This window comes from Phascolarctos cinereus, unplaced genomic scaffold, assembly GCF_003287225.1.
Source record: "Phascolarctos cinereus isolate Bilbo 61053 unplaced genomic scaffold, phaCin_HiC Scaffold_2;HRSCAF=192, whole genome shotgun sequence".
Taxonomy (NCBI): Eukaryota; Metazoa; Chordata; class Mammalia; order Diprotodontia; family Phascolarctidae; genus Phascolarctos; species Phascolarctos cinereus.
The window spans coordinates 373,435,143-373,457,312 of record NW_027555625.1 but is presented as its reverse complement, the minus strand read 5'-3'; the positions used below and the strand labels follow the sequence as shown (position 1 = coordinate 373,457,312).

The 22,170-nt window shown below is 41.3% G+C and overlaps 3 protein-coding genes across 3 annotated transcripts; all 3 read right to left on the bottom strand.

Annotated features, from left to right (window-relative positions):
- Positions 1-405: 405 nt before the first annotated feature.
- Positions 406-6,820, bottom strand: LOC110220824 (protocadherin alpha-13-like). The gene is made up of 2 exons (XM_021005010.2): positions 4,296-6,820; positions 406-468 (listed from the first exon to the last, which is right to left on the bottom strand). The coding sequence occupies exons 1-2, from the start codon at positions 6,687-6,689 to the stop codon at positions 406-408; spliced, it is 2,457 nt and encodes an 818-aa protein (XP_020860669.1). The 5' UTR covers positions 6,690-6,820.
- A 5,139-nt stretch (positions 6,821-11,959) lies between these two features.
- Positions 11,960-14,836, bottom strand: LOC110220825 (protocadherin alpha-12-like). The gene has a single exon (XM_021005011.2). The coding sequence runs from the start codon at positions 14,713-14,715 to the stop codon at positions 12,271-12,273; it is 2,445 nt and encodes an 814-aa protein (XP_020860670.2). The 5' UTR covers positions 14,716-14,836; the 3' UTR covers positions 11,960-12,270.
- Positions 14,837-17,673: 2,837 nt separating this feature from the next.
- On the bottom strand, positions 17,674-20,564 carry LOC110220826 (protocadherin alpha-11-like). The gene has a single exon (XM_021005012.2). The coding sequence runs from the start codon at positions 20,194-20,196 to the stop codon at positions 17,674-17,676; it is 2,523 nt and encodes an 840-aa protein (XP_020860671.2). The 5' UTR covers positions 20,197-20,564.
- Between the last annotated feature and the right edge of the window lie 1,606 nt (positions 20,565-22,170).

Here is a 22,170-nt window from a genome sequence, read left to right as displayed (position 1 = left end):
TTGGTGATAAACAGAGTATAGTACAATTGAGGTACCTCAAATTACTGGACAGCTTTTCCACAATTTTTAATTAATATCTTTTTGAACTTTAATAATGTTTAGAGTTTAGCATATAAAATCATCATGTGAGAGAGAACAGGGAAATGGTCATCATATTATCATCTATATTTTACAAAGAAGGAAACTGATATGTCACAAGCTCAGTATACTTGTGACATGTCAAAGGTCACACAGCTAGAAAAAAGCAGAGATAAGCCTTAGACCCAGGTCTTCTGAAAACAAGGCCAGCATTGTTTTTCATTACACTATACTGTCTCTCAACATACAAAATGCAGGACATCACTTGTGAAAGCAATATTTTTATTTCAACCACAAAAGATATTTCAAGGCAAATGAAAAATATAATCATTTGATTTCTCCTTTTGTAAGGAGTATGACATTCCCTCGTACGTCCATAAAGGACTCCTTCTATGAAACAATTGTAAGATAAAGCAGAAGTTTCAAACACGTAGCCCAACAGCAGCACACACTCCTGAGTGTGGCACAAACCAGATTAAAATATAATAAAGACCTAACAAAATAAATATAAGCATGATAAAACATAGATAATGTTACTGTATGGTTTCCTAAGTCAGCATGTGCACACAGGGATCTTTATGTATGGTTTGGTGGCACCCATTTCTATTTGAGTTTGACACCGCTAATAGAGCATGTAAAAAGAAGGCAGAAAATTCCCCTTAGGCACAGGACCATGTTGAGGTGGAATCAGAGTTGGAAAGAGAATTGTTCTGTACCTCCACACTGTTGCTTATTTTATATTACTAATCTTTATTTTCTATTAGAAATACCTTCACCATATAAAATTTGAGACTTTTTATGCTGAAAATTAGCATATGGGAGGGATTTAGGCTCAACAGGTATGAAAATGTATTAGGTATCAACACAACTAACTAAGGAGGAGAGAAGGATTAAATCCTACACTGGAAAAGGAAGAAAATACTCATGTGGGCCTACACTAGATTTTGAGACCTTTAAGGGTAGGAAAAGTGTCCTTTTTTATCACTTTCTCTCCACAGCCTAGCAGAATAACCTGCAAGTAGTAGATACTTAATGTCTGTTGAATGAGAGTCAAACTGGTGAAAGTCATGAGTATTTGCTTTTAAAATGTCAAGAGAAGTATGTTGTTTCATCTTAGTACAGGTCATATAAATCATGCACAGATATTCCCTGCCCACTTCTGGGCCTACAACTTACTTAACTTAACATTTATGTGTGTCAGACATGATGAATTCTCTGGCTGTTTCCAGCTTTTTGGTGACCCAATTCTGAAAGGTTCTTGGTGTTTTTGTTTGGCATTAAAAGCTCCTCATAACCTGAGCCCTTTCTAATTTTCCAGAATGTTTACATCTTGCTCCCCTCTATGAACTCCACAATCCCACTACAATGGCCCACTTGCAGTTTCTCAAACAACACTCCATCTTCTGCCTGTTTCTTTGCCCTGACTAACCACATGCCTCGAATGCTTTTTCCTCACCTCAGCCTCTCTTCAAGAGATCTTTCCTGGTCCTCCTCCACCACCACTAGCCTCACCCCCAGATACTAATTAATACATTTCCATTTTAAATTATTTTCATCTACTCTGTCTATAGCTTCTACGTGCCTAATTATCTGTAGGGTGTTTCCCTCCCTCCTAGAATGTATGCTTCTTAGGGACAGGAATAATTGTTTGCCCCTGTCTTTGCATTCCCAAAATTTGTAATACGGCCTAGCACAAACTAAAAAGACATAAATGCATGCTGACTGTCTGACTGACAGATAAAGGAAACCCAGAGTGGTCCCTTACACTCTTCCTTGACCCGGGACAGCAGTAGGAGTGCAAGGTACTGCAGCAGCAGAAGAAGGCAGCTTCTGGCTTTGCCTCTTTCTTTCACCCTCCATATAGCACCATGTAATACAAGGCTTCCAATGAGAGGGACTTACAAATGGGGCTTACAGATGTGACCATCGTGGCAACTTCATCCATATGGTTTCACAGACCTACGCCTGAAACTGTGGCTGCCTTTTCTACTTTTGTGTTTGTTCACACACTGTGAACCGATTTGGAGATGAAAGTGCTCAGGCTTAGAGGTGACCTTGTGAGCATGAGAGGTCCAGAGGCCCTGAGTCCTTTTGAATGGAGCTCAATAGCTGCAAGAGGAAGAGTCCCCAACATCTCTTGGAGAAGACATACATCAGCACGGAAAATAATGGGAGTCTGATCCATTTGACCAAAAGACATGTAGTATCTTTTGTGAGAGTTGTTTAGATAGAGCATCTGAGAAAAAATGTAAAATATCTAATAAACAATCCCACAACTTCTTTGAGTTCAGACAGTTTTAAGTATAAACCAATAGGATAAATAAGAGTGGCTGGTTCTACTGCCTTTTTAGTTTGTCTTACTATCAATGTTTCCTTATTAGGAGCAGGCCTGATTCAGGCTGGAACCTATTAGTTCAGATTCAACATTAAGATTGGTCATATCATAGAAAAGAGATTCACCAATGATACTTCTCCCTTAGCTTAGGCAGCTACAGCCTTCCTCATCTCTGTATGGAAATGTTTAGTCAATAGGGTGTTCTGTGGTGTCTCACTATCTGAAGACATCCACCATGTTGGAAGGACTCTGACTTTATGAAAAGGCTTTTATTCTCTTAAATGACAAGGATGACACACCAATATGGCCAGAGGCTACCAGGAAGTTTCTAAAGGGAAGCTTGAGCTTTGGCTCCTAGGCAAATCAAATCCCAAGGATATCTTTGCCACTTTTCAAAGAATAATTAAACTAACTTATGTTGCAAAGCAAGGGAGGAAACCCTGATAGGTAGTGGTCCTAATACATTTGTGTTTTTGTCTCCTGCATTTTACCACTTCTTTTGTGTAGAGGGAATAAATAGCATTCTCATACTAATTCCTATTGTATGTTGATATCATTCTACTCCCTCCTTTTGGAGAAACTTTGCACATGAACCTAAACTTGAACTATAAGTAAATCATCCATGGAGCAACAAAATGGAAGTTTAAGTAGCCAAGCATGTCAGAAAAAGAAGCCTTGACCCACCCTCTCAGAGGCTAGACTCCTAATGAACAAATTCAGTCCATCCTCAACTTTTGGTCCACAGAAGAGTGAACACTAAGGAAGAGGAAGCAGAACCTTGGCCACAGAAGTGGTTTCTCAAAATTAGGGCACAACCAACATCAATAAATATCAGTTTTTACAACCATATCTGTGATACTAGCAAATCTTTATAACACATCAGCTGGGTAGAATGACCCACTCCAACTAAACCCTTTTAAGACTGATTTATGTATTAGAAGACACATTTTTATGGAATATATAGGGATGTTGTTTTCTTTGAGTTTGGTATGCTCCATGCTAGTAAGGAGAATGAAATGTACACATCTCACTAGAAGGGAAGAGAAATTGATTGAAACACAGTTCTTCATCTCAGCCTATTGACACCAAAGCCCTAAATAGACTCTAAATTATTATTATCAATAATAGCAACACAACACATTTTAACCAAATTAGTTTAGGGGTGTACAAAAAAATAATAGTTTGCCTAAGTCATCCACTTTCAACAACTCTTTGGCTATCTGAGGGAGATGGCATCTGACCACAATCTTAGTCTCTTGAAGTTTTAATAGCTTAAAACTGCACTAAGACATTTGGGTTAGTCTAAGTAATGTCTATTAAAATGAAATCACAGTAAGAATATAACATAATCATCATCTAGTATTGATTCTCCTTTTCTTTACAAAGTCTGATTTCATGTTTCATAAGACCTTGATATTTTCAGTGTGGATATTCCTTCCAAGAAAATAGATGGCATGCCTTCCTTACTTTAATGGAGTTTCATGAGTTTCTAAGGTGCTACAAGAGTTCATGTGGCAATAAATAATATTTGAAACTATTGCTTTGAGACTATTTGTTTTCAAATCGTGGACATATAGAATATCTATAAGCCTCTTTTTCCTCTCAGTCATCTAGACTATGTATAAAGTAGAACAATGTCTAGTAGGTCCCCCCAATTAACCACTAGCACATAGGCTGACACAAGAGATAGCAGTATGATGTCAGTGCAATAATCACTTTCAGATCTTGGTCAGAATAGTAACAGTACTTAAAGTTATAGAGTTTTGAGTCCTCAAAGATGGTAGATCTTCAAAACTAATATAGTGAAAATATATATTAAATTTAAAGAAAACAGAACCAAGGCAGAGGTCTTCCTATGAAAGGATTCTCCGTTAACACTCACCTTCCCCAACTGCTCCGCCCCATATTCCTGCTGCTCCCCGCTATGTGACTGACTGGGACACGGAGGGAGGTTGGGGCTGAAGGCCATAAGGTCGTTCTTGACTGTTCCTTCTCCAGAGTAAACCTGCCGCCGCTGCTGGGAATACCAGCAGCTCCCAGCCTCTTTCGAACACACCAGCGTAGGCTTGCCAGGCCCATACCCGCCCTGCGGGGGCGCAGAGCACCGCAGCGCCACATAGAGCAACACACTCAGCACCAACAAACTGGACACCGAGCAGATTGCTATAATCAGATACACGTTTACATCCACCAGCGCTGCCTCCTTTCTAATTCCTGCCTCGGCCACAGCTCCCGCAACCTCAGACAAAGCTTTAAGGGCCTGCCCGCTCTCCAACAGTGACACGCTCACCGTGGCGGTGGCAGACAGCGCAGGTTCCCCGTGGTCCTTTACTAGTACTAGCAGCATCTTCAAAGGCCCATCCGACTCCTCCAGAACTCTCGTCGTGCGGATCTCGCCGGTGTACAGCCCCACTCCGAAAGGGCTTCGCCCAACGCCCACCTCCGGCAGCAACTCATAAGACAGCCACGCATTGTAGCCTGAATCTGCATCCACAGCCCGGATCTTCGTCACCACGTGGCCCGGAGCCACTGACTGTGACACTAGCTTGGTCTCTGGGCCCCCGCTTGCCCCAGAACCCGCAAGAGGAGGTAGCACTTTTGGGGCATTGTCGTTCTCGTCTAGCACGAACACCTGCAAGCTCACGTTGCTGCCCAGAGGAGGGAAGCCTGCGTCCCGGGCGCTCACCTGGAACTGCAGCAGCTCCAGCTCTTCGTGGTCCAAGGGCTGCAAAGCGTACACTTTCCCGCTCTCCGAGTGCACAGACACGTAGCTCGACAGTGGACGCTCCCCAATCCGCCGCTCCACCAATGAGTAAGACACCAGCGCGTTCTCTTGTGCATCCGGATCAGAGGCTGACACCGTGAAGATGTGACAGCCTGGTGGGTTGTTTTCCTTCACGAACACAGTATACATAGGCTGCTCGAAAGTAGGTGCATTGTCGTTGACGTCGCCAATGCCCACAGACACGCTGGCCGTGGCCCACAGCGCTGGCGTCCCGCCGTCCTTCGCAGTCACCACTAGCTCGTAGGCCGGCACGCTCTCACGGTCCACTGAGCCCTCCAGTACCAACGAATAGTAATTCCTGAAGGTGGACACCAGCGTGAAGGGCCCGGGGGGTGACAGGGAGCAAGTCACCTGCCCATTGGCGCCTGAGTCACGGTCAGATACGCTAATGAGGGCGATGACTGTGCCCGGCGGGGAGTCCTCTCTGACAGGCAGTGAGAGCGAAGTCACAGATACCTCAGGAGAGTTATCGTTGGTGTCCAGAATTTCCACCAGAACCGTGCAATGACCAGCCATTGGAAGGTTCCCTTTGTCAATCGCCTCGACTCGAATTTCATATATATCATTCTTTTCAAAATCCAATTCTCCTTTTATTCTAATTTCTCCTGTATCTGGAACTATGTGAAAAGTTCGTCGCACTTCAGGAGGTACCGGGCTACGAAATGAGTATGAAATATGTCCATTAGTTCCATCATCAGCGTCAGAGGCATTGAGTTGGATCACCAATGTACCGTTTGCAGCATTCTCTAACATTCTCACTTTATAAACGGTCTGGTCAAATTGGGGGGCATTATCATTCACATCTAGCACTTTGATCAGCAGTTCAACACTACCAGTGAGCTCTGGCTTGCCCCGGTCAGTGGCAGTGAGTAATAAATGGTGTTGTTGAGTTTCCTCTCTGTCCAAAGATTTCCTTAGAATAAGTGATAATGAAGTCGTTTGTTCACTGTCGCTTTGTACGTCTAGAGAGAAATATTCACTGGGACTGAGCCTATAGGTCAAGGCCGCGTTTTCTCCTACGTCTGCATCAGATGCGCCATCTAGCGGGAAACGAGCGTCTGGAGGTCTCAATTCAGCAATATTTATTTCTTTTTTATTTTCTGGGAACATAGGTGGATTATCATTAATATCCTTGATCTCCACCTCCACATGGAAAACCTGCAGCGGCTTCTCCACAATCACCTCCAGGTGGATGCTACAAACTGGGCTGCGACCACATAGCTCCTCCCGGTCGATCCGAGAATTCACAAACAAAATGCCGTTCTGCACATTTACCTCCAGGTAGTCCCGGCGACCCTTGGACACCACCCGGAACAGCCTCGACACCAGCTCCCCGACCTCCAGACCCAGGTCCTGCGCGATGCGCCCCACGAACGTACCGTGTTTCGCTTCCTCCAGCACAGAGTAATGGACCTGGCCGCTCCCTATCTCCCAGGCTGTGAAGAGCAGAAGAGAAAACAGCAGATGCTGGGCTCTCTGCGGACTCCCCATTACACACACGTAAGATTATCAATATCTGAACTGGCTCTTCAGGGAAGCAAAAGGATAAATTCTTTGTTGCAAACTGTTTGGATTGAGCCAGTAATATGGCCTCTATCTGATTCCAGGAAAGATTTACAAGAGTTCCTCCGTGATCAGTCGGATTCAGGGAGAAGCTGCCGTTTTCTTTCTTCACCAAACCTTTTCAGTGAAGAGCGACACCATGTGCATGAATGTGTAACTAAAATAGTAGCGGATTCTCCAAATTCTCAGTTGATGTGGAATTTCCTTTATGTATCTGATATTTTCACCTTTAACTTCTGACCTCTACTCCTTTGAAGAAGCAATTTCATTTCTGGAGATGATAAATCCCCGTCTACGTCCTCTCGGTTGCTGTTCCATGGAACATTCTTGTACTACAAACATGAAGAGCTTGGCTTGCCCTATATACTTTTAAAAATGTTTCTGCATTTAGTGTTCCGAACGGTCTTACCAGGAAGTCCAGTGGGGCCAGCTACTCTGAACAATTGCTTCAGGAGAACTGAATTCATCCTGTCTAACTGTGTTCCAGTTACCGGTATAGTACTTGGAGGAGCGTCCCTTTCACATTTCATTAGGTCTTGTCAATAAAATAGCATTTCTTCCCTTCAGATTGAAGACAATGTATTCTCCGAGAAAGAAGAATGGTAAGTGACCCTTCGAATTTTCTTTATTTAAAATTGTGTTCAAATTTTTCCTGGGATTATAATCTTTCCCAGTGACTTTATTATCTATGCATAAAATGTATTTTAAAAAAGAAATATTCTAAAATTATAAAGAGTGTAATCACTTGGCTATCTGCAGTGAGGTGTGACAGACGTTGAGTAATCAGACAAATTACAAAGTCTTTGAGCTTCAATTTTCTTCTCTGTAAAATTGGAATAATAATACTTTTAGTACTTACCTCTCAAGGTTGTTGCAAGGATAGAATGAGATAATGGTTTGTTTCTTGAGCTGCTTTTATGAAAGCAGGTAGAGCTCTGGGCCTAGTCAGGAAGGCCTGAGTTCAAATTCCACCTCAGACACTTAGTAGCTGTGAGACCCTGGGCAAAGTGACTTAATCTGTTTACCTCAGTTTCCTCATCCATAAAATATGGATAATAATAGCCCCTACCTTTCAGAGTTATTGTGAGAATAAAATGAGATTTTTCAAGTTCTTTACAAACCTTGAAGTACTATATAAAGTCTAGCTATCATCATCATCATGACTATTATCCTCAGCTGTTCTTCTACTTCCAGGAAACCTTTTGTAGACATTCCAAATGGTAGGATCCAATAAATGGTATTAAGGAAAATTATAGTGTGTTTTGGACCCACTACCTTACAAGGTTTATTCTATGTAAATTATCTAATTAAACTATCTCCTTTTTAATACAAATCAAATCTCAGTGCTTAAATATTTTCAAACTCATTCCAGTTCACTTGGCTGTCATCATGATTATGAGTAAAAAGGACATCCCCAAATTAAATTCTGAACATTGAATAGTCTCATTCAGAAAAGAATATATAATCTGGACATTTAAGCCTAATTGTGTCATTCCTTCAAGAAAAGTGACTTATAACAAGGAGGTCTCATCTGTCATTACATATTTTTGTAGGTGGTGAGAAACCACAGCAATACACCCACATACACTTGGCATTTGCCTGCTTAAGTAGCCAGATTCCATTTTATATGTAAGTATTAGGAATGCACAACTCTCCCCAGGGAAGATGAATCAAGATCATTGGTAAAGCAGTTGTGGATCTTCTATCATTTAACTTTTGTACCTGCAGAACATCCCTAGAAAGGAAGTTTCAAAATTTTGATGAACTCATCTTCACTCTTCTAGGAACTGCCATTCTTCCTTTGCCCTACACATACTGCTGCTGGATAGCATTCATCACAATTCCACTTTGCAAATATTTATTAATTACATGCTATATAGTCCTTTTCCCCCTACCAGCAGTTTTACTCTTGCACCATATTTATTTGTTCCATACTTATTTTGTACCAGTAGACTTAAAGTTCCTTAAAGACAAGCAACTTGTTTTTTCATCTCAGCATGAATACTGAACCAGTCCTTTTGAATTACTGACAGATCTAAAGGAAGATCCCCAGCACATTGAGTAAAACCTTATTGGTGAGTTATGAAGACACAAGGACAATAGAGCAGTAGAAAGAGTATTGTATTTGGATTCAGAGGACCTATGTTGTTAATCTGGCTCTACTATTTACTATCTGAGGGACCTTGGGAAAATCTGTCAACCCTCTGGGTCACAATTGTTTTATTTGTAAAAAATAATAATAATAGATGAATTGAAGTAGATGACTGCTAAGGACAATTCCAGTCTTTTCTATAATCTTAGAGAAGATCTATGTTGAAAGTTGCAATATAGGACTCATATCCATTAGGACACAGATCCACTAAAACACCCGATTATTCTCATTGCCTACATTGGGCACATGATAGACATTGAATTTAATTAAACTGATACTTAAGACTAGTATACAAAGAGCTATGGTGTGAAATAGAATGTGGCAAACAAAAGTAATGCAAAGTAGTAGGAGAGATCTGAAAATCCCAAAGAAGTATTTCAAAGAGAACCATCTCTACTTTGTTCCCAAAAGAGGAAACAACTAGCAACTTCTACCTGCAAAAAGAAAAAGTCCAGAGCAATATATATGGGATGATGCTTTTGCCGATGTGTGAAATATATTTTCTCCCAGGAACAATTCCAACCCTTTTTAAAGGAATATTAATACTTTCGGAACTCTAGGTTTGCAATGAATAAAATACAATCATTAATGTAACTATACCAAAGGATCCCTCTGATTTGAGAAAATTTGTATTATTCTCCAGAGGCTTAACTGTTCACTGGGCATTTGCTTCAAGATCTCATAAACATCAAAATGGAATCTGATTTACAAATTTTAGAACCTAGAGAATGTTGGGTCAAACATACTTAATGGAGGAAGATGGGGAGATGTGGAAAGGAAAAAAAGATGGTTTTCCCCTTACATCCTGCTCTTTCTTCTGTTCTTGTCCATCAAAGACTCCCCCAAAAAAGAGCACTGTTCCAAGTTAATGAGAGACAGGGGAGGAAAGTGGCCTAGTGAGGTTCTGGTCCAATTTTAGTCCAATTGCAATGACTTCCAGGCCCAGAAGCCACACTACAGAACCCCTTAGCTCTACAAGAGATTACAGCTAGGTTCATCTCTAAAGTTCTGCCCCTCTCCTGACAGTTGTAAAGCCTGAGAATGGATGCTGCAATAGACTACCCTACCTCCAGACAAAATAGTCAGTGGGAAGTAAAAAAAAATAAGAAAGATACTTCCAAAGAGAATGCTGTTCTAAATCAGAAAAGCAGAAACTGAACTCCAGAATGATTAATAATCTTATGTGCACAGTCTCTTTATCTCCATCCATTACAGTCAGTCCTTAGCATTGCTCAACATCCTTGTCCAAAATGTCTTGCTCAAAATGATGATATAAAATGAAGAAACAAGTTTGGTGCCTAATTCATAGCACTTTTACTCCAAGTTTTTCATAAAAAATAGAAGCAATTTGGCATTTCTTCTTCACAAGCACGAGGGGTAGAATTATTTCTTCCATCATATTCTAATTATTTATGTTCTGTATTTTATAGTCCTGGTTAGAATCCCTAGAATAAGTTATATACAATTTTAACTTACTCTTTACTTGTTATTTTTCAAATAGTAAAGTCATCTCTGAAACTCAGCTTTCTGGAGTTTAGGCAATTTTCAAGATATAGCCAGAGTATTCAATAAGAAATGGTGGTCCCTATGTCCGTAGTCTGAAATGACCACAGCAGTCTTTAGTGCACTGAATCAGAATAGCATAGCTGGATTTTCTTCTGGCATTGGGTACTGGATATACAAAAGTTATTCAAATTCCTCCCCTTTACCACCCCCCACCCTCAAAGCATCAGCTACCAAAAATTCTCATTAACTTCTTAAAAGAAAATCTCAAATGTCAGTGATCTTTTTTATCTTTCTTTTTGGTTTTTTTTAAAATAATTTAGAATGAACATTAAATATCACCACAACCAGTTAAACTTGCTTTGCAACTATTTATATTTCAGTTTATCAGTTTTTACTCACATGATGTCTCAAATTTTCTATCACTCCCTCCAAGTTTCTATCAACATACATGCATTCAGCCAACCTTTTAAAGAAAATTGTTATCTAAATATTCCCTAAGCAATTTTAATTGAATATGCCTCGTATGAAGACAGAGAAAGGGAATGGATGGAATGCTAGGCTTGGAGTCAAAATGTGGGTTCGAATCATGTCTCTTATATTTACTTGTTATTTGACTCTGGATGAGTCACTTACCCTGTATGTATTTCAGAAAACGTTCTAGAACTTACAAATATAAGTCACAGACGGGGCTGTGGTTTACCTTAGTAAAGATTCCCAACACGCTAGGCAAATGGCAGCTCCCTCAAGTATTCACTTTCCTATTACTAAATGAATTTAGTCACTGATAGAGGCATTTCAAGATTCTCCTGTTTTCCTACATCTTCCTGAATTTTAAAGCATTTTGTCTTCATATCTTAGATAATATTATAGGAATTATTTCCTTCTAAATGTATGCATGGGGCTAATTTATTGGATCCTCTCTTTGATATTCTAAAATTTCATTATTTTATTCACTTTATATAGGATGAGAATTCTCCTTATGAATTAGATGCTTAGGGAGGCACATTCTCTAAAATTTTGGGGGTACCATTTAATGGCCAGTGGTAGGGGTGTATACATGATAGCTTGTACTGGATATCCTGAAAGGCTGATGATCCGAACTAAGAGCCTAATTTCCTCCTAGGGTATGATTTAGGGATTGGGCATAATCTAATATATCATAGCCCAGAGGTACAGTAATGTTTCCAATTTTATCTTTTGTATTCATCTAGTCAGTGCTTTATTAATTGAATTCCTACAATAGGCCAATGGTCTGTGATGTCATGATGTTGAGATTCTTTCTCTAGATATCATTTGTTAATCTATTCGTTTGCCTATTCTGTGTGACTTTTGTCTATGCCCTTCAATAAACTGGAGGTAGAAGCCCCACCCAACCTGCTGAGGGCCTTCCTCTGTTTCTCTTGAATCATAAATGGAAAAATATTAGTATCAATTACCTTATGTAATACCTAGGGACATACAGTTGCCTGCATTGGTGAGTATATACTGGGATCTTAACGTCTCTAAAATATCACTGAGGGCACAATAGGAGTCATCAACCAAAAAAAACCCCTTTATAGCTTAAAAAAAATACATGTTTCTTCAAAATCATTTGAACCTATGACTAACCAACTGAGAAATGCCACATTTGAGAACACAGAGATACAGAGAGTACAAATTAATACAAAATAAAAAGCAAAGATTAAATGTAAAGCTAGAAGTTTAAAAGCCTTCATCATTTTAGGTGTTCTAATGATAGGTTTGGACCTGGAAGTTCATCGAATATAAAGACCTTGTTCAACCATTATGGACCCGTTACCTCTATTTAAGAATGGAATATATTCGAAGTTAATCATCAGCATAAAAAAAAACCTAATCCCAAATTTTAAATTTTGATTTAAAAAATACACAATTGAACAAGTAACTCACAATTAGACAGGGATTCTGACTCTCCTCATTTGCCTGGGGAAGGTTAGGGCTGAAGGCCATGAGATCAGTTTTGGCCGAGGCCTCTCCAGAGCAAACTTTCTGCCGTCGCTGCTGGGAATAAGACCAGCTCTCCACCTCACTAGAGCATGCCAGTGTGGGCTTCCCAGGTCCGTATACACCCTGTGGGGGTGCCGGACGCCGAAGAGCAACATACAGCAGCAGGCTCAGCACCAACAAACTAGACACCGAGCAGATAGCTATGATCAAATACACATTCACATCGACCAGGGCTGCCTCCTTTCTAACCCGTGCCTCAGATGCCGGCCCAGCAGCTGCTGCTGCTGCAGCATTGAAAGACAAGGCCTTCACTAACAGTCCATTCTCCACAAGGGAAATGCTGACTGTGGCTGTCGCAGACAAGGCAGGCTTTCCATGGTCCTTTACTAAGACAAGTAGCACCTTCCGAGGGCCATCTGACTCCTCCAGAGTTCGGGTCGTGCTGATCTCTCCAGTGTACAGACCCACGCGGAAAGGGCTGTGCCCAGTGACCACCTCCGGAAGCAGCTCATAAGACAGCCAGGCATTATAGCCAGAATCCGCATCCACAGCCCGGATCTTCGCCACTACATGTCCCACAGCCGCCGACTGTGACACCAGCTCGGTCACTGGGCTATCGCCAGAGTGAGGTGGCAGCACAGTCGGCGCGTTGTCGTTCTCGTCGAGCACGAACACCTGCAGACTCACGTTGCTACTCAAAGGAGGGAAGCCAGAATCCCGGGCGCTCACCTGAAACTGCAGCAGCTCAAGCTCCTCGTGGTCTAGGGGCTGCAAAGCGTACACTTTCCCGCTCTCTGAGTGCACAGACACGTAACTCGACAGCGGACGCTCTCCAACCCGCCGCTCCACCAGCGAGTAAGACACCAGCGCGTTCTCCTGCGCATCTGGATCTGATGCGGTAACTGTGAAGATGTGATGCCCTGGGGGGTTGTTCTCTTTCACAAACACGGTGTACACAGGCTGCTCGAAGGAAGGTGCATTGTCGTTTACATCTCCGATGCCCACAGACACTCTGGCTGTGGCCCAAAACACTGGCGTCCCCCCATCCCTCGCAGTCACCACCAGCTCATAAGCCGGCACACTCTCACGGTCTACAGAACTGTCCAGCACCAGCGAGTAGTAATTCCTGAAAGTGGACACCAGCGTGAAGGGCCCGGGGGGCGACAGCGAGCAAGTCACCTGCCCATTGGCGCCAGAATCTCTGTCGGACACACTAATGAGGGCGATGACTGTGCCTGGTGGGGTATTCTCTAGGACTGGCAGTGACAGGGAGGTCACGGACACCTCAGGGGCATTATCATTGATGTCCACGACTTCCAACAAGATTGTGCAATGACCAACCATGGGAGGAGCTCCTCTGTCAGTGGCTGTTACCTGTATTTCATAGACACTATTGTCTTCGAAATCGAGTTCCCCATGAATTAGGATGTCTCCAGTAACTGAGTTCATAATAAATACACATTTTTCACTTTCTGGTGAAATCCTTTTTATTGCATAAGAAATCTCTCCATTGATTCCTTTGTCGGCATCTGAAGCGTTAAGTTTAATCATTAGTGTCCCATTTGGTGAGTTTTCAAAGAGTTTAACTTTATATTCAGATTTATCAAATTTAGGAGGGTTATCATTCACATCCAAGACCGTAATAAGTAGCTCAACTGTTCCGGTGAGCTCAGGCTTTCCCCCATCAGTGGCTGTCAGTAACAAACTGATTTCTGGAGTTTCCTCCCTGTCCAACAAGTTATGTAATACTAGTTCAGGCACTATTCTTTTGTCATTTTTAGTTATCATTTCCAGAGTAAGATAATCATTGTGACTAAGCTGGTACTTCAGGAGAGAGTTTGCACCAATATCCGCATCCGACGCGCCCTCTAGTGGAAAATGCGAGTCTAGGAGTCTAGATTCTGAAATAAACACGTTTTGTTGTTTTTCCGGGAACACAGGCGGGTTGTCATTAATATCCTTGATCTCCACCTCTACGTGGAAAACCTGCAGCGGCTTCTCCACAATCACCTCCAGGTGGATGCTACACACAGGGCTGCGACCGCACAGCTCCTCCCGGTCGATCCGCGAATTCACAAACAAAATGCCGTTCTGCACATTTACCTCCAGGTAGTCCCTGCGGCCCTTGGACACCACCCGGAACAGCCTCGTCACCAGCTCCTCGACCTCCAGACCTAGGTCCTGAGCGATGCGCCCCACGAACGTACCGTGTTTCGCTTCCTCCTGCACCGAGTAATGGATCTGCCCGCTCCCCACCTCCCAGGCTGTGTGGAGCAGAAGCGAGAACAGCAGCTGCCGCGCTCCCAGACCGCCCCTTTGGGAAATCCCCATAGCCCACGCTGCTGGATTATTAGCGGAGTAAGCAGAACAATTGCTTGGAGTCTGCTTATCCAAAATTTATCTGTTTCCGTAAATATGTTGTCATTAAACTATCAAGCATCCTCCACCAAAATGGCTCCTGTCCTCCTATGACTGGTAGCAGTATACAAGAATGGAGTAGGATTTTTCGTTTCCCTCACCTTTTGGGTGGACAGCGACACCATGTGCCCATTTCTGTAAGTTTTTTTAAAAGAATTATTTTCTTTTTTTGGTGGGGTTTATGCTTTTCACCTTAATATCTATGTCTCACTACTTTTATCTTTCCTTCTAAACAATTTAAATATAGATTCCATTCAGTCATAGCATTTTCTTAATTCAAGTGAAATATAAATTTTATTTTCTCTGTCTAAATGCTCTGTTAACTTCTTTCGCTTGAAATTCATTGATAACTTTCAAAGTACCAATCAATTACTAACAAATTCAAAATACCTTAAGGCAGAGTGGCACAAGCGGAGAAGATTGCTTTGGAACTGTTGCACTGCTGGTGCTGCCTATTTGACCTTGAGCAGGTCACTCAGTGGAATGACTTCATATGTAAAATGAGAGTTTTAGATTAGATGACCTTGAAGGTCCCTTCCACCTCCAAATCTATTATTACAAGATTTTAATGTGAATTATTGTACAAAAATAGGGAAGAAAATTCAATAGTTGATTTGTTATTGAAGACTATTGACAATGACTTCTGGATAAAAATGATTCAATATTATCCTCAGTTTAAAAATATTTTATTAAACGAGAACCTAGCAGTTCATTTAATTTTTTTTAAAAAATTTTACTGAAACCCAGAAATCTTTTTTCCTAGATATAAAATTGATAAACATTCCCTTGCTGTCATGTAGACAGTGAATCCACTTGTATTCTTTGTTACTTAGATATGTCAACTTGATATGAAAGTGTTCCCTTTGTTCAAAGTTGATTTCTCCAACAGATTTATTTACTGGAAGCTGAGATTCAGTGGGAGTAGTGTGTCTTCAAACACATTGTCTTAGGCTGAAGTCTTAAAATATCTCTTTGTTTAAGGTTTTGAAATGCAATATCACAGTAAATCCTTTCTTTGGAGTTTCTGTTGATTGTCAAATGGCCACCTTAGAGGACAATTTAACAGTCAGGTACTTATTAACCATTAATAAAGTCACTGAAGGTGCTAAGCAGTTATTCCATGCAGCCTGGTTATGTGCTTCCTATATACTTTCTTCAGAGGAGACCTAGGCTTAGGATGACAAAGCAAAGATCGTTCCAAAAACCTTCCTTGCTTTGCCTTCTTCAAGATCACTCTCAAAGGAAAAGAAAGAACAAAATAGCATCTGCAACTGAGAGGAGAAAAGGAAATCATGCAGAATTCTCCACTTCAATTACTTTCGGTTATTTTACACCTGTAAGCAGGTAATTCATGGGTTCTGTATTTTGATAAGAGATCTTAAAAGAAATTATGAATGAAACTTTTATCAAACTGAAAATTATTTTCAAAGATGTATTTATTTCCTATTTGAGTCTATGTAACTCCAGGCAGTAATCTAGTTATGATGTAAATTCTGAACAACAACAAAAAATCTCCTTAAGATCAAGTAACTAGAAATTCAGGTGAAATATAAACTGTTTGACAGTTTATTTTTTAAAAAAAATAAACTACTATCAGAAGTTATTAAATTCTGAATAAAATGTCAAAGTTGAGAAAATTGTTTCTTTTTAACATATATTTTAGTGTAAATAAAGTTTTACTGTACTTCCTTTTTCAATCAAAAAAATTAAATTGCAATCTTCATGGCTAAGACAATGTCATAGAAATAGATGCTTTACACAGACATCATCTATGACCAAGAAATCATTACACTGTAAAACAAACTCAAGCACCAAAAGGAAATGCCAAGTTTATGAAGTAAAGCTCAAATCACTAAACTTTAAGGAGTGAAAAGCAAGCAGGAAGATTTGAATGGCATACATGGGCTGTGAATATAACTATCAAGAGTGGCACTAAATAAGATTCTAACTTTTAAATGATTCAAAAATGAGTACTTTTAAGTTATCCAAACTTTTCAAGTGTGATTGGCTATACAAAGTAGAATAAAAGCACATACAAATCCTTAACATTATCCTTTTAAGGTCACAAGGAACTCTTTCTTTCTCCAATAAAAATGGCATCCATTCATCCAAATGAACATTTCTAGACTGTCTCACTGGAAACTACAGACTTAATATTATTCCCCTAATTTGCCAAAGTTTCTCGTGTTTTAATACTAATTTGGTAATGACAGGCACTGGAGTATCATCCTCAAAAAAAAAAATGACTACAGCAACCCAGCATTCGGTTATTAAATGTCAATTGCTATGATGAAATGATTTCAATATCTTCAAAAATCGTATACTTTTTCCAGGAAAAAAAATGGTACTAGGGTTTCCAGGTACCAAAACAACACAGTGCTTTATGAAAATTCCTTTCAGCTACTCCATCATTACAAATAGTTTAGATTGAGACTGCACATGGACACTAAACTAGATCCAGCTTTGAAAACGAGGAAGACATTGGACTGGATTCCACTGAGGAAATTACATGACATTTTCAAAAATAGCAAGCATTCCCTTAAAAAAATGCCATTTTTAAAAAAGAATATTCTTCTAGTGATGCCATATGGCTGCAAATCATGGAACACCACAATCTCCAAAGAATCAAAATTACAAAAGACACAACGGGCAATGGAGAGAGAGACACCTGGTAGGTACAAGTAGGCTGCAGTATTTTATGAGCAATAATATGAATGCCAGAAATGGCATAAAATATATCATGCAAGTAAAGTATGATCAGAAAAGGTGATATGAATATGAAGTAGAGTTTCCAAGTTCTGCACAAGAACCCATAGAATGCTTACCCTAGAAAAGGGGCTATAGCAGTTCAGTAGATTCTTTAAGGAACATTTATGTGAAGATATGTACATGAATGACACAGGATGAGAAGAACAAGGAGAACAAGAAGAACAAGAAGGAGGAGGAGGAGGAATTTAAAACTATAAAAGTCAATCTGCTATAATCTTGCTGGAATATAAGACTCACCTTGCCCAAAGGATCCTTCTTGGCCTCCTGCTGTTCTCTATCTGAGGATACTGGACATGGAGGAAGGTTGGGGCTGAAGGCCATGAGGTCATTCTTGACCGTTCCTTCTCCAGAGCAAACCTGCCTCCGCTGCTGGGAATACGACCAGCTCCCAGCCTCTTTAGAACACACTAGAGTGGGCTTCCCAGGCCCGTAGATGCCGTGCGAGGGTGTAGAGCAGCGCAGAGCCACATATAGCAGCAGGCTCAGCACCAACAAACTGGACACAGAACAGATGGCTATGATCAAATACACGTTCACATTCACCAGGGCTGTTCCCTTAACAATGGACGAAGCTGGTGGCTGCTTGGCCAGTCCGGAAGACGTCTGAAGGGCCTGACCATTCTCCAAAAGTGACACACTCACCGTAGCTGTGGCAGACAGCATGGGCTCCCCGTGGTCCTTTACTAGTACTAGCAGCATCTGTCTCCGCCCATCTGACTCCTCCAGGGCCCGCGTTGTGCTGATCTCTCCAGTGTACAGACCCACACGAAAAGGGCTGCGCCCAGCGCCCACCTCCGGCAGCAGCTCATAAGACAGCCAGGCATTATAGCCAGAATCCGCATCCACAGCCCGGATCTTCGCCACTACATGTCCCACAGCCACCGACTGTGACACCAGCTCGGTCACTGGGCTAACGCCTGCGTGAGGGGGCAGCACAACCGGTGCGTTGTCGTTCTCGTCAAGCACGAACACCTGCAGACTCACGTTGCTGCCCAGAGGAGGGAAGCCCGCGTCTCTGGCACTCACCTGGAACTGCAGAAGCTCAAGCTCCTCGTGGTCTAGGGGCTGCAAAGCGTACACTTTCCCGCTCTCTGAGTGCACAGACACGTAACTCGACAGAGGACGCTCTCCAACCCGCCGCTCCACCAGCGAGTAAGACACCAGAGCGTTCTCCTGCGCATCTGGATCTGTTGCGGTCACTGTGAAAATATGATGCCCGGGTGGGTTGTTCTCTTTCACGAACACGGTGTACACAGGCTGCTCGAAGGTAGGCGCATTGTCATTTACGTCGCCAATGCCCACAGAAATTCTGGCGGTGGCCCGCAGAGCTGGAGTCCCCCCATCCCTCGCAGTCACCACTAGTTGATAGGCTGGCACGCTCTCGCGGTCCACTGTGCCATCCAGCACTAAAGAATAGTAATTTCTGAAGGTGGACACCAGTGTGAAGGGTCCCGGGGGAGACAGCGAGCAAGTCACCTGCCCGTTGGCTCCTGAATCACGGTCAGACACGCTGATGAGGGCGATGACTGTGCCTGATGGGGCATCCTCACGAACTGGCAATGATAGTGACGTCACGGCCACCTCTGGAGTGTTGTCGTTGATGTCCAGAACCTCCACCAAAACCCTGCAATGACCCACCATAGGAGGGTTTCCCTTATCAGTCGCCTCTACGTGGAGTTCATAGAATTTATTTTCCTCAAAATCCAAGTTTCCATTTATCCAAATTTCTCCTGTATCTTCATCTAATCTGAACAAGTCATTTCTCTTGGGTTTTATCGCACGCAATGAGTATTGTAAAACTTTATTTATTCCTTCATCCCGATCTGTGGCATTGACCTTTACTATAAATGTGCCGTTTGCAACATTTTCCAATAATTTCACCTTGTACTCTGACTGATCAAACTCAGGATCATTATCATTGACATCTAACACCGAGATCTTTAGTTGGACTGTGCCGGTGAGCTCAGGTTTGCCCCCGTCAGTGGCGGTCAGTAACAGATTAATCTCAGAAGTATCTTCTCTATCCAAAGATTTTCTTAATAAAAGTGACAAAGCTTTGCTTTGCTCACTACTCGTTTGCATTTCCAAAATAAAATATTCATTAGGGCTGAGTCCGTAGGTCAAGAGAGAGTTCACTCCGATATCTGCATCTGACGCGCCCTCTAGCGGAAATCGGGAGTCTGGCTGTTTAGATTCAAAAATGAACAGCCTTTGTTCTGTAGCAGGAAACATAGGCGCATTATCATTAATATCCTTGATCTCCACCTCCACATGGAAAACCTGCAGCGGCTTCTCCACAATCACCTCCAGGTGGATGCTACAAACAGGGCTGCGACCACACAGCTCCTCCCGGTCGATCCGCGAATTCACAAATAAAATGCCATTCTGCGCATTTACTTCCAAGTAGTCCCTGCGGCCCTTGGACACCACCCGGAACAGCCTCGACACCAGCTCCCCGACCTCCAGACCCAGGTCCTGAGCGATTCGCCCCACGAACGTACCGTGTTTCGCTTCTTCCGGCACCGAGTAATGGACCTGGCCGCTCCCTACCTCCCAGGACGTGTGGAGCAGAAATGAGAGCAGAAGCTGCTGGAATTTCAGACCGCCTCGCTCGGAAAATCCCATTGTAAACACGAAATGTATCTAATTCTCTCCTCCGTGATTTGCAGTTTATAATGAAACAAGATTCTTTGAGAGAGAAATCCAGTGTCTGCTAGTTTCCTGTGGTATGGGTTTAAAAACATGGATGCTGGCGAAGTCTGGATGCAGTATCTTTAAAACTGGGAGAAGAGCAGTGATTTCATGCCTTTAGGATTTGTTTTATTTGAGCCGACAGCGTCACCATGTGGTGATTTGGGTAAGTCTATTGAGTCACATCATTATGTATTTTTTCTAGCTTTTTATATCTCCGTATCGTCTTGAACCTCTCAGTTCCTCTTTCTTTGAATGTTTTGATTTTATTCATTAGTAGGATATTTCTGAATTGTGGTACGATGGCTAGGACAGAGTAATAGTCCTTTCACATTGCTTTTTAATGAAAATCGAGTATGTATTTAAATGGATTACTTTCTTCTGGCAATTATATACTTATTATTAAGATTCTCTTATTTTCTTTTGGAAAAAAAAAGTCTCAGAAATTCTCTTCCACATTCTTTTTTAAAAAGAACTTGCTAGATCGTAAGCTTTAGGAGACCTGTGACTTTGTCTTTTTTATATTTTCAACGCCTCCACCTTCCCAACAACACAGCAACACATAGTAAGCATCAATAAATATTTGTTGGATTTAAAAAAAAAAAAAAACAAAGCCTTAGTCGAACAGGTCAGTTTGACCCCTACCCTTTGACTAATTTTGCAAGATTGTAGCCATATGTATCATCTTAAAAGAAAGCTTGAGACCAACTTCCTCTAATTTTGCAAGATTGTAGCTATATTTATTATCTTGAATGGAATCACAATGAACCCAAATCAGTTGTATTTAATGTGCCAGACATATTAACTGTTAGCAAAGCTAGTTAATATTACCATGTTAAGAAGAACCCAAATCTATCAGAAGTTTCAGAGCTTTCCTAAACATGAAAGAAATATTTCATTTGTTCCACTTTTAAATTAAGCTTCCTTGGGTCAAATCAAACAAAAAAAGTCCAAAATTTTAAAATACCCAATCCTATTGTGAAAATGAAGTAATTATTTTTCTGAATGAAGTCTATGTAACCTCTAGTCAAGTGGAGTTATTGAAGTGATTTCACTGATGCTGGACATTACCCAGTGTGGGGATGTCCTCCACCTTATGATTCACATCAGCATTTCATATGTTATTTATAAACTTATAGAGTCACCCAAGAGCACACAGTGATGATACAGCCCAATGTATATCAGAGATATTGAATGAATTCATGTCTTCCAGACTCCATAGTTGGCTGTCTAGTTATTACCACATTACATAATGCTAAATAGAATAATAGTCCATAAAAAAGATATCTGAAGATTTTGATGTTTCAGTGAATATTTGACTGAAGAATGAATGAGGGTTTCTTCCATCTTGCTGGAAGTACTGGAAAGGAACTGTGAGTGCCTAAAGAGCAGAGACTTTTTTTTTTTGCCTTTCTTGGTACACTTAGCTCTTAGCACAATGCCTGGCATAATAAGTAGACACTTAATAAATGCTAGCTTACTGACTGGCTTCTAGATAACAGTAATGTTGTAGAGTTTCTAATTATAAATAACAAACAGTAGCTAGAGGATAGGAGTTCTTTTAACAGTCACAAAACATACTACCTATAACAACAGCATTCATTTGTAGAGCACTTCAAGGTTTGCAAAAGTCTTTATATGAGTTGTTTTCTTTGCTATATACTTATCCTCAAAAGAGTGTTATTATTCCAAAATATGTGTCACCATACGCTTGCGCGCGCGCGCACATGCACACACACACACACACACACACACACACACAATGTTTTTATTTTAAGGAATGATAGACTCATTGTATTCAGTATAAATATTTTGTAATTACTTCTTACTAGCTAGATTTTTGAGCCTTCTTATGAAATTGAACTGAGAAATTTGATGGTGACTAGCATAGTTAAAGGACTGGAGATG

Excerpts from the sequence above, each read along its gene's own strand:
- LOC110220824 (XM_021005010.2), bottom strand. The coding sequence starts at position 6,689 with ATGGGGAGTCCGCAGAGAGCCCAGCATCTGCTGTTTTCTCTTCTGCTC. Across the intron at positions 469-4,295 it reads GGGCGGAGCAGTTGGGGAAG|AAGGAGTCCTTTATGGACGT; the intron begins GTGAGTGTTAAC and ends ATTGTTTCATAG.
- LOC110220825 (XM_021005011.2), bottom strand. The coding sequence starts at position 14,715 with ATGGGGATTTCCCAAAGGGGCGGTCTGGGAGCGCGGCAGCTGCTGTTC.
- LOC110220826 (XM_021005012.2), bottom strand. The coding sequence starts at position 20,196 with ATGGGATTTTCCGAGCGAGGCGGTCTGAAATTCCAGCAGCTTCTGCTC.